General features: G+C 37.6%; 1 protein-coding gene across 3 annotated transcripts in view; it reads right to left on the bottom strand.

Moving 5' to 3' along the window:
• Window positions 1-3,326: 3,326 nt before the first annotated feature.
• The window catches only part of SOCS6 (suppressor of cytokine signaling 6), a 29,862-nt gene continuing 20,798 nt past the window's right edge, over window positions 3,327-12,390 (bottom strand). For all 3 annotated transcript variants that reach the window (XM_056332365.1, XM_056332364.1, XM_056332366.1), the window contains exon 2: window positions 3,327-9,337. In XM_056332365.1, coding sequence (XP_056188340.1) covers window positions 7,608-9,212 — 1,605 coding nt within the window. In that variant the 5' untranslated portion in view covers window positions 9,213-9,337 and the 3' untranslated portion in view covers window positions 3,327-7,607. The remainder of the gene's footprint in view (window positions 9,338-12,390) is intronic.

Raw genomic sequence — 12,390 nt, 5'->3', positions numbered from 1 at the left:
TGGTGGCAAGATCTGGAAAAGATGTCAAAAGCTAAAAAGGAACTCATGAGAGGTCCTATCACCCACTGACTCTCTCAATGCAGGCAGAAAACACACCAGGAGTGGCACCTGCCGTGCCACCTACCCTGCAAGCCAACCCCTCTTCCGTTTTCAGGAATGACGAGAGTTATATTCTTCTGCCCGAGATTTGGGAATTTCCCTAACACCTTCTCCATTCAGCAGAGCTCAGCAGAAGTTTTCACCATGACAAGGTATGACGCCTCAACAGGAATAGTTTTCATTTTGCTGGTGCCCCCACACAGGAGTTTAAAAAGTATAAAAAGATAATGAGATTAATTTCACAGACTTGATTTTTCCAACCTAAACATTTTCCAAACTTTACACTCATAAGAACTATTGAGTCTCTTCAAGTTATTGTGCAATAATAAAGTCTTGAAGATTACACTTTTAGAGTTTTCAGCATCATAAGACTGACTGCAAGATACTACTCGCGCAAAATAGTTCAGGTAACTTTTCCATTAACTCAAAATGGGAGTGTTTAAACCAGAAACAATTTCACTTCAGAAAAGAACAGGTTGGAAGACTATTAGAACACTCACATTTGTTTTATTTTCTTCTCAGTGATACACGGCAGACAACCAGGGAAGAAAGGTGCTCTGAAAGAAAATATAAAGCACACGTTTCAGTGGAAATCTGAATATGCAGCAGCAGACAGAGAAAATCTTTTGAAAATCCAAACAATTCCATCAGAAACCGAACAAGACAGCTGCTGTCTCCTGATGGAAGCAGAGGGCTGGGGCAAAGAAAAAGGTGTGTGTGGGGGAATGTTCTGTGGGAACACAACACTGCCAAAAATCTCTTCAGCCCAGATACCCCCTTGGCTGATGCGATGTGGTCAAACACAGAAGCATCCAGTGACAGTCTGAGAAATTCAAGCAGTGTTTTCCTTCCTTTCTTATTTGAAAGGTGTATAACTGAAAAGACAACACATATCATTAAGAAATAGATGTGAAGTTGATCACGCAATGATAGATGACCTAGCCATTTCATGAATAATTTGGGAAAATACATTTGAATTACTTCATCTACTTGAGCAACATTTCCCATTTAAATAGCTGGAACCAACAGGGATTCCTTTTAAAAGCTGCCCTTCTTACTGTGGCAGGCTCAGCTGAGAACACAATGCCCTGTTCACAGCCATGCAAACTGGAACTGCAGCTGAACAGTTTTGCAAATTAAAGGAAATTGGAAATTTTGAAGAACAGATGAGACAACACACATTTAACATCAGATACAGGTGTTCCTAAGTTTTACAAACCTTGCATTACCTTTGCTACAGCTCCTCTTCCTTTCACTGTATGTTGACTCTTTCCTCCACACATGACTGCTCTAATGGCACTTGAGCTGTCAAGTGTCAGGAGCAGACCAGATTCCATCACACATTCCTGCGCCATCTGCATCCAAAATACTTAATTCTCACCCACCAAAAGTGAAACATCAAGCATCTTGTTTATCTTTCCTTCCTCATTCTACACAAGGAAAGATTCCTTTCCTTTTTAAGCCTGTTTCCTGAGGGCTGGTGCCCTGCCTACAACCCTCAGCAGTACCATCTTCAAAGTTCGCAGTTTGAGAGACTCAGTAGCTTACCAAAGCATGCGGCAAGCTGGCTTGAAAGAATCACAGCCTCCTGTCTCAGGAGGCAGAACACCTCTTATTTCTGAGTTACTTCCCAAAACCAAACAAATAACCATTGCCTCCACCCCCTACAACATCCTATTCATACTTTACATGGCTTTGACAGAAAAGAGTAGGTATTGCCTTACCAGGAAAGTCACAGACGTGCATGCTAATGCCACACGGAATGCTAAAATGCTCTGCTAAACCTCAGCCTTTGAAAAGGAAAAAAAAAGAAAGAAAAAAAACCCAAAGCACACTGCAGGCAAATCGCGTGTGCTGGAGTGCTGTGATCAAACTTTGCTTCAAAATATTATGGATTTCTACTAGATCTTACAGCTTTCTAATCGTTGAGGTCTTAATTGCAGAGGATGACTTAATTCACACACATGCTCAATGCCAAGCCCTGCCTTGGTACAAGGGTTATGTTATCAGGCATACAGCAAGCTTTCTGTATCTGGCAGCGTCTTAGAATTTCTCTTCCACTCTCACAGCTGTGAAGCTGATTGAATAGGAGGTAGGAATAACTAGCATTACAGGCATCTTGACTATAAACATTTCAACCCCACCTGGATTGTGCTAATTTTACAGGCGGCTGTAAAATTAACTCTTACTCACCTTTCGCCACTTACCAAAGACACATTTGAGCACAAGTTTATTTTTCCCCAAATTTTCTGAAGTAGAACAAACACAGAGAAGAGCATCACGCAGACTTACTAACAAAACCCCAGCAAAATCCCCTGTGTGCTGGGGGACACCACCATACCAGCCCCAGCAGTACAAAATAGGAGAAGGCAGTTTCCTCTTAAGTGGCAAAAACTATGAATTATTTCTGGTTAGTGTTTTAGGACTTAAGTACTTTTCTATGTATTCTGTAACTTACCAGCTGCAGACAATACGAAGAAGAGTTACTTTCTACCAAGGTTGGGGGTTTGTTTGTTTAAAAAATAAAAACTAAAAAAAAGCCAACAAAATCAAATCAGTTATAAACAAGACCTAAGGAGCTGGTAGTATTTCACTGAATTTGAATAGTGACTCTAAGTTCCAACTACACAAAAACATGGGAACAATTGTACATATGTTTTGTAACAAATTGTTTATCCTCGATTTTCTCATTTATTTGTGTAATTTCCCAGGGTTTAAAATGTCACTCCCTTTTTAAAGCAAATGGACAGCATCCAGTGAATATATGGAGATCGACACTGTGGTGGTGGTGTTCTTTTTTTAACTTTGCAACTAAGTAAGAACTATTTGCTTACTTGGAAGACAAGAGATGGTGTGTTACCTTTGACGTACATCTAGATGAAATGGAGACTTTTGTTACAATCTATTTTTTTTTTAAGGGAAAAAAACCAACAAATAATTATCAAAAAGTTAGCTTACAGTATATACGCAGACCTTTTAAAAAATATATTCCAGTTATGTTCTGGCAATTTTTTTCTTGCTTTCAAAAGTATGATTTAATATAATCAATATACAGAAATACTATGAAAAGTCAACTAACAAGTTAAACAATATAGAACAGTAAAAAAATATAAAAATATAAACCAGTAACCATTAAAATTTAAATGTTTAAGTCAGATGTCCAAATTTTACAATGTCTTTCATATTTTTTGTTTTAGATCATTACGGTATAGAACACTCCACAAATCTTTTTGTGAATGAAATTTTTATTTACACACCGTATCCAGAAGCAGATACATAAATCCTTATACAATTATTTTTCAAAAATGTGCAAGAAATTACTATAATTTTGTTTACAAACCAAAACACATTAAAATCAATGGACTTTGGATAATTCACTCTGTGGCGTGCTTAGTACAAATAGTGCACACCAGGTCTGAAACAGAGAGAAGTGTAAACTACAGCAATCTGGATTGTAAGCATTAACTTCATGGCACTCAGTCACCACTATAAAAATTCTTCAACCCAACAGGTATTCATACAAAATTCTTTAAGAATTTTTCATTATCTGAGTAGAATTTAGAACACTTTCCAGATACAACAATGCCATATTTCCCATATTATGAACTACCATCTAGCCCATTTTTTTTATTTATAAAGAATGCTTATAATTTTTATTCTTTGCAGTCATAAAAAGGTTTTAAGAAATTAAATTGGCAATCATGAATTTATCCATAGCTTAGCTCAGAATTTGAAAGTTTGGAACACAGAAATACTTCTCATCAGAATCACAGCCCATATATTGCTGGTATGCTATTTTAAATTCATAATTCCAGTATTCACATCGATAAAATGCATCAAAACAAAAACTGCACAAGATTTCACTTAGCCCAGCAGTCAATATTCATAGAAAGAAATTGACTTTAACAAAATGCAAAGTCAGCTCATCTGAGAAGAAAGAGTTTAACTAATAATTGCATTTCTGATCCTTCTGACAGAAAAAGATTTTGATAAAAAGATGGCATTCACTATGGCAACAGTAGGATAAGTGCTATATCCTTCAAAGTATAGTATAGATTAAAGTATACAAATCACTTTCAGTTGTTCCTAACACTGGATTACAAAAACCAAAAAAAAAAAAACCACAGAGGAAATTGTGCAAATTTATTTTTCTATTTCCAAATACAAGGTGTGGTTTTACTCTTCTGATTGGTAAAACAGACAATGTTATCAATAACGTCAATCATTTCAGATGCTCAAAAAAAAAGTTTTATTTCAAAGTTTCATTTTCAAAAACATTTTTCCCACAATTCAATTGCATAAAAAGCATATCTTTTGAATCCTTAAACTGTTGTGCTGAATAAATAGCCATATTTCTACTCTATGAGGATCACAGTCTGTTAGCTTTTATTCCTAGTGTATCTACTTCCAAAGGCCCCCAAACTATGCTCCATCATCTTCCTATTATCTGTCAAGGAAACTTCTTTCCTCTAATTTTCATGAAGCAGAAGTCAACACAATTTTTGTGGTTACGCTGAGTAATTCTAAGTTGTCTCATAACTAAATGTTACTGTGTTTCTTTCATATTAATCTTTATTATAAGAAACGGTAAGTATCTTTAATGTTTTCAAAGTAATTTTTCTGGGTTCCTTCTCCTGGCTGGCCAGTTACCTCAGCATGAAAAAAATACTCTGAGGTTCTAATTAATGAAACCTGTAAAAGTAAGTATTTGTGTCTACTTATTACTGATTTAAAGTATTTTGAGCTTAGTAGAAATATCACCACCACTTTTTTATTTAGAAGCAAAGCGGTATATGGTTCTCATATCCTAGGCATCCACCACTTTACAGTGTTCCTTTTGTGGAAGATTGGGGGGGGGGGGGGGGGGGCGGGGATGTGAGCGGGGAGAGTTAACTCGACCTGATTAAGTTCACAGGTGAAGAACACAGCAAGGAAGGCAATTAAAAAGATGGATAGCTGAACCAAAGTGGTTAAAAAAAAAAAAAAAAATGCATCAACTTGTATCAGTGAACGAACGAACATTTACAAAGGCATGGGCAAGAAATTTAACGTGTGTTCTTACACATTTTTCAATTCAGGAACAAGACCAGGATATTATAGCTTCAAATATTTATGTTTCAATGTAATGACTGCTAAATTAATGCATGTGGCATAGGATAAACATATCTAATCCATTCAATAGTGGTATTAAAATGGCAAAGAAAATATTTAATATACTATAATCTTTCAAAGATTCTGTAGAATGCATAGGTCCTCTAGCTTGTATGGGGAAAGAATTTTTAAAGTGAAGAAAATGCCAGAGGTCTTCTTCCAAAAGTATGCGTCTGAAATCCATAAAAATGATTTTCTTTTTCCTCCCCACAGACAGAATCAGAACACTGTACCATACAATAGGTTATTGTGCCTTCTGAATAAAGTTAGTGGTCCTGATTCAGGGCCGGGGGGGGGGGGGAGGGGGGGGGGGGGCAGGGGGGGAGAGGGGAGCTGGAGGGGGGTAAGTCAGTAGAGGGAAAAAAAGAAAACAGAATTCACACTTTCATACATAATATCTCAATGGCAGAGCCAACAAATTATCCATATAGACTGCTCTAGATTATTTTTTTTTTAAGTTTAAAACTTTATCAGACTAAAGAAAGAATCCTTATTCTCCCTCCCTTTAAAAGCAAAGGCAGCCTTTATCTACCTTTGATTTTTTTTATTTTTTAGTTAAACATTATGGTCAAAAAATAAATTAAAAAAATATAAATTTTGTCTATCAATTCAGGCAACCCAAGATGTAGTGCTACTGCACCACCTTGCAGCAATACTGTATTCATTATTAAAGACTTATTTCAGGGGACAAAAATATTAGCTTCAACAAGAAGAAAATGACCTAAACAAGAAAGCTCTATCAAAGATGAACAGCATTTTCTAAGCTGATGTTTACTGACTAGCCACTCCTACCAGAAATGGGGAAGATGACATTCTAAAATACAAAACAAGGGGTAGAGGCAGGCAAAGCAAGCCTCCCTCCCAAATTAGCTCCCTTTTACAAATAACTCATAAAAGATAGAATCATGGGGAAAAGAAACCTGAAACAAATCAGAAAAATGCCATGGATTAACCTTGTATGACAAAAATATTAATGTAGAACCTGTACTCCCCACTGAAAGTCTTTTTCCCTACAGAAGGTTAGAATAACTGTAAGCTTTCCAAATGCCAGAATCTTTGACAGATACAAACATTTACTTAATTGATTCAATATTTCATATGTCAAAACATATTTCATGACAGTAAACAAACATTTTCTGCATTCAGTGTATATCCAAACCTCTTTTCCCCATAATTTGAAAGGCTGTGAGAATAGAGCTTTAGAGATGCATTTTAAGCATCTTTCATCCAAAACATTATCAGTCCTGTTCCTTCCTCCCCAAAGGATACCCAAAAAAAAAGGGGGAAATGATCCAAAGGACATTAGTGTATTACTGCACTTTTGAAATGAAAAAAATGCAGAAAATGGAAAATAATAAAAATCCAAGTAGCTTGAACATATATTGTAGAAGTCATCCTATTAGAAGTTTTACCCCATCCTTAAAATGGCTTATCAATTTATGGTCTATTCCCACCCCAGCAAGAGGAGGCAGGAGGGAAAAGGACAGAAAGAGGGGACCTGGTAGGTGTTCATTTATGTAACTAATGGCATGATTTTAAAAGACAGTATTTGACAAGACCCCAATACCACAATTTCCTTATAGGTACTACACATTGACTTTCATAGGCTTTTTTTTTTTTTTAAAGGCCATTTTTAGAAGGACAAAATACTGAGACAAGAAGAAGGCCGAATCAGCCTTCTCAAAGACAAGAGTCTACAGACAATACAAGGTTTAGGAGAAAGGTGGGGTTTTTTTCCAGAGATATGCTGCATAACCATGTTCTTATCACACAGCTCTGCATGTTCTACATTAGGACATATCTCTATAGAAATTTATAATTAGGATACTAGGAAATAATTTTTAACATAGATGTAAATTCTGTGATTTAGAATACCAATATGTTTTTTTATCCACAATCATTTTTTTTCAAACAGGCTATTTTAAAGGAAAAAAATTCCATTCAACAAGTTTCATTTTACTTTTACTTATGGTTGAATACACATGAAATGTGCTTTCAATGCATAAAAATCACAGTGGATAGCAGCAAAGGACTTGGGGGAAATTAAGGAGAATTTGATCATTCACATTGTGATTAATCTGCACATTGATGAAAGATAGCTATTTCACACTTCTGAAAATAAACTGGAGATCATTCTTCCCCCCACCCCCCCAAAAAAAAAGAAGCCCCCCAAAATACACAAAAAATCCCAAAACAAACATAAATCCAAAATGCATTACTTTCCTTTTACACACAAAAATGAAATATTTTTATGGCAGCAAAAGATTTTGATAATAATGAAAGTCTGTAAACTGTAATTCAATCTCTTTTTGTTGTTGTTGTTCCCAAAGTGCAAGATGCAAGATTCCCGTAAGCTTTCAGTAGTGCTTTTCCTGTAAATAATCCTTCATTTTGTTTGGCAAAGGCAGTTTCTGAATCAGGTCTATTCTGGTGTACTGACGTATAACAAAACGACACAGATATTGTAAAGAACGCACCTGCATAAACCGAGATACTGGATTTGTCAGTCTCACTGGGTAAGTTGCAGATCCAGGCAGTCGGGATCTCGAATAGCAGAAAGCTCCATTTTCAGAGTCCCTGATTGAATGTTCAATTAAGTCAACTATAGACGTATGTCCCTCCACATCTGGTTGTTCATAAAAGCTAAACCTACCATTTGAGTGTTCAATTCTAGTGTGAAGAGTTTTTCCATGGGAACGAAAACTCAAACTTAAAAGATAACGATCATCAGAACTATCTCGAACGAGAAACGAGCCATCAGGCACATTAGCTAATTTTCCCTCTGCCTCCCAACGTGTAATGGGGCCCCAGTACCATCCTTGTTTTGCAAGTTTTTTCAGTTCTTCTGTGAGACTTGTCACAACCATAGGACCACTGTTCTGAACAGAATCATAAACTCTTCCAACTCCAGGGGCAGTGTTAGGATCAAAATTCAAATGGCAGCGCATACTTTCAGCCACATGGGCATCTGTGCCATTTAATCCATTGAAGTTCCTTTGGATTTGATTATTCTGCATTGGAGGTAGCAAAGGCGAGAGTGGAGGGACATCGCTGTGATTAACTCTTGAGCTTTGCAACATGACCCCTGTGGTACCAATCAACAAGCCATTCACTGTCTGGTCCACAAAGATATCCGGTGCAACGACTACATCCTGATCCACTTGGCTCTCTTCTTCATGGAAAGCATTCCCCCCCACTTGAGAAGAAACAGTTGAAACTTCCATGGGTGAGGAACTATCCAGACAGTAACTACGTGATCCTTCCAAAGGATACATTCCCTCATCTAAAGGCACAGTATACTGAATGTAGTCCTGAGGCATTAATCCAATAACTACAGGCACATGTTCATCAATATGAAGATGCAAGTCCCCATTCTGAGATTCCGTATTTTTTAATGCATTGTTTTGTTCCTGGAACACGCTGTCTGACTGCAAGTCATGGAAGTCCTTTCGAACACCATTCAGTGCTGGGCTTGGATTAGAGGAATGGACCAAGGCCTTCACTTTCACTTCCATTTTGATGCAAGTCTCTTCTGAATTTGTAGGTCGAAGAGGCCATGGAGTTGGACTGTAATGGTGATTACGGAGGGAGGTGGATCTCAGAGGTCTTTGAGCTCGCACATCTTTGAAGGTTATTGGAGCAGATGAGGAAGAAAAGGTGTCATCATCTGCAGAGCTTACAGATGGTGTGCTGCCTTTGCCTTTCTGTTTTTGTTTTGCTGAAAGCCTCCTTTTTAACGTACCCATTAAGCTTTCACTTTTTGATCTATTTTTGCCGCCTTTTTCATCTTCACTATTGACTTCACAGCTAGCCAAATCTTTACCATAGCAGCTGCCAAACAAGGAGTCATCTTTTCCAAATTCACTTAACGATGGCTGCTGAACCACTACAAAGTCACTTTCATCTTTACTTTTATTTAAGTTAAAGGACTTGCGAATTGTTTTGAGACTAATTTTCTTCATTATGACAAGTTACCAAGTCTGGCTGATCAGCAGTGCTTGTGGTGATACAGCCCTAACACATGCAGAGCAGCTTCTGCTTCATTTATGTGTTTTATCCAGTCTCATTTAACTTCAAGAGCCATTTCCTGGAAACAAATAAAAAAACAATTAACTTCACAAAAGAAGTATTTTAAAAATTATGCATAAGGGTTTCCCCCTCTCCAAACAAAACAGAAATTGCAGTACTTAAGTAACAGGCATCAAATAGAAGTAAATACAGGCAGCTGACTTGGAAACCAATCAGGCTCAAAAAATGTATCTTCTACATCTGCCTTGGAGATTTCCACAACTTTTTTCTGATTTCACCATGCTATTTTTTAAATACACACACACACATTATATCACACTCACGGGCACATACATTTAATGCCTGTATATAAAATGTTCATGCACAGAAACACTCCTATCTTTCAGAAGGCTCCTAAAAAAAATTGCCACAAAAGTAACTACAGAATACAAAACTATAGGAGATAACAGGATTCCTACACACAGGTTAAACTGCAATTAGCCCTAAAAACATGGTCTTACAAGGTCATACTTTCTTTACACAGGGAAGTTGAGCAATATTCAAATAGTTACATAATTATAGAAAAACTAACTCTAGTGAAAAAAATAGACACCAACAGCAAAGTAGCATCTGTTCAGAGCAAGTCACAGGAGTCCCCTCCTGAACATCTATGAAAGAGAAGTTATTGCCAAACTCTGTTTTAGGCACAGAGGAGGTCAAATCACAGGCTATCCCTGCTAGCACTATTGGAGCTTTTCTTCCTTCAGTACCTCTGTCACGACTAAGTGGACACATCTGTTCACAACCCAGCCAATTGCTCCCACCTGGCACCTTCAAGCATCATGTACTCACCTCCTCCATAAATTTGACTTTTCAGCTTGGTTTTTTGGGGTGGGGTGGCAGGGGCTGTATGTTTGGGGAGTTTTTTTGTTTGGTTTGGGGGTTTTTTGTGTGTTTTTTTTAATGTTGGTTAGACCTTCCAAAGCAAGCAGCTCTGCAGAGAGGGAAAGAACAAGAAGGGAAAGAGGACAGAGGGAAGCTGCTGCTGCCACAAAAATAGTCTTACTGTTAGTACTAGCCATTATTCCACGTACCTCCAAACATGTGTGATGTTAGCAGCACAAAGTGCAGCAGTAAGCCTGGCTCCAGGCTAAGCATGGCAAGCTGGAGGAGCCGAAGAATCTTTCGAGAAATCTTTCAAGCTTGGGGGACTGAGGGGAAAGTAAAACAGTCCTTATGCGTGCGCTTCCCACTTTTCTCCCATAGTATCGCAATACAAGCAACTGAGAAAAATAGTGCAATGAACTAAGTTTTATTAACTAAACAGTATGATTTTCTTAAAGAACCATTCAAAAATTGCAAAAAAGCATGTAAAGAGAATGACTACTATAATCAAACATGAATCCATTGACTCTTGTCATCTATCCTCTTGTCCAGCCCAGCTCTTATGGTCCTCAAATACACAAAGGCTAAAGTATCATATCCAAAGCAAACTGAAAGACAATGCAAAGCAACTAAGGATTCTGAGCTTCAAAATATCTTGAAACATTTTAAGTAAAGCCCTGCTGCCGGGGTGTTGAACACTGTTCTCATAAAGAGCAGAAGCATTAAAGCTTGATTTACTCAGATTTCTACCCTAGCCTTATCTTCAGATTCCCTACACTACCTGCATTACCCTACCTCAAAGACCTTTTCTGTCTTTGCCATAACCTCCAACATTTCCTAAGTCCATTTTTTGAGTGTCTTCAGCTCTTCTCATTTCCTTTTCTTTTATCAAACTAAACCACACTTTCCTTTCTCTCAACGGGGAGAAACTAAGTTTCTCTTCTGCCTGTAAACTGATTTACTTGCCATCAGCAGAGAACAAAACACCCCCAAAAAACTTGATTCCTAAACAAAAGACTAAGAACTAACCTTTGCTATAAACAAATATTAAAACCTTAAAAAAAAAAAAAAGAAAAAAAAACCAGGACCAGTATTTTATTAGAAGTTCACTGCTTATTTGCCACTTTTAACCTGACCCCTGTGGTACCAGGGGTCCTGACACATTAAAAAACATATTCCACTTACATAATTTGGAGATGATACTGAGATATGCACAAGTATTTTCAAACGTTAAGACACTACTTTTGTTTTCCTTGTCTTATGACAGATAAATGCAGAACCATAACATTTCATGTTTTGAAATACTTATGTTTAATATGAGCTCCATATGTTTGGAATTGGGAAATATGGAAGTACTGGGAAAAAACCCCACACAAGTAGAATATATTTAGTGGGTTTATATGCCTGGAATTTGGCATATCAGAATAACTGACGAAGTACAGTATTAAGAAAAACCTACAGATAAAGGAAGAGTTACATGTCAACTATAAGTAGACTCAAAACACCTTGTTGACCTTCTATTCCTAAACCATTTGGGTTTTGCCATCTTAACAATACTCTTACTTATAGTAATTACAGTACTCTTTTCATTATATATAACTAAATGAACCTACAAAATGAGTGAAGAATACAACTTCAGGATTCTATGCAGCTCCTAAACCAGGGGTCTTCAAACTTCTTAAACAGGGGGCCGGCACACGGATGAAGTGGCAGGCAGTCATCTGCGGCTGCTTGGTTTCCCCCCCAACCCCTGGCGGGGGGGTGGGGGGGTCTGTAAATACCGGGGGCTGGATTGAGGACCCTGGGGGGCCGTATCCAGCCCACGAGCCGTAGTTTGAGGACCCCTGTCCTAAACTGACAAAGTCAGAGTCTTTTTCACTTGGTAAATTTAACTGTGCCTTTGTGTATGTAGTACCAGAAGCTTAGGAATCCTCAATGTTTCTACCATGAAGCCCCAATGTGAAATCCACAATGTTCTCCAACTGCTTCTGACTGACATTCACAAGCCAATACTATTTCCACTTTACAAGATATGCTCCCCCATCCTTGTGGGGAGTACACCACAGTGTTTGCAGTTCCTAACCCTAAAAAAGCTAGCATGAAACAAAGTGAAATCTGCCTTCTAAGCTATGGACAAAATAAAAGAATGTTATCACATTGCTGATTTGGAAGAGAAGTACAGACCCCAAGGCTGATTCACCAACTTTTTTTATTGATGTTTCAAAGGAATTAGTTACCTAAAATGTG

This window comes from Falco biarmicus, chromosome 3 (genome assembly GCF_023638135.1).
Source record: "Falco biarmicus isolate bFalBia1 chromosome 3, bFalBia1.pri, whole genome shotgun sequence".
NCBI classification, from domain to species: domain Eukaryota; kingdom Metazoa; phylum Chordata; class Aves; order Falconiformes; family Falconidae; genus Falco; species Falco biarmicus.
Note: the sequence above shows the minus strand (reverse complement) of the source record. Positions and strands in the feature narration are given on the sequence as shown.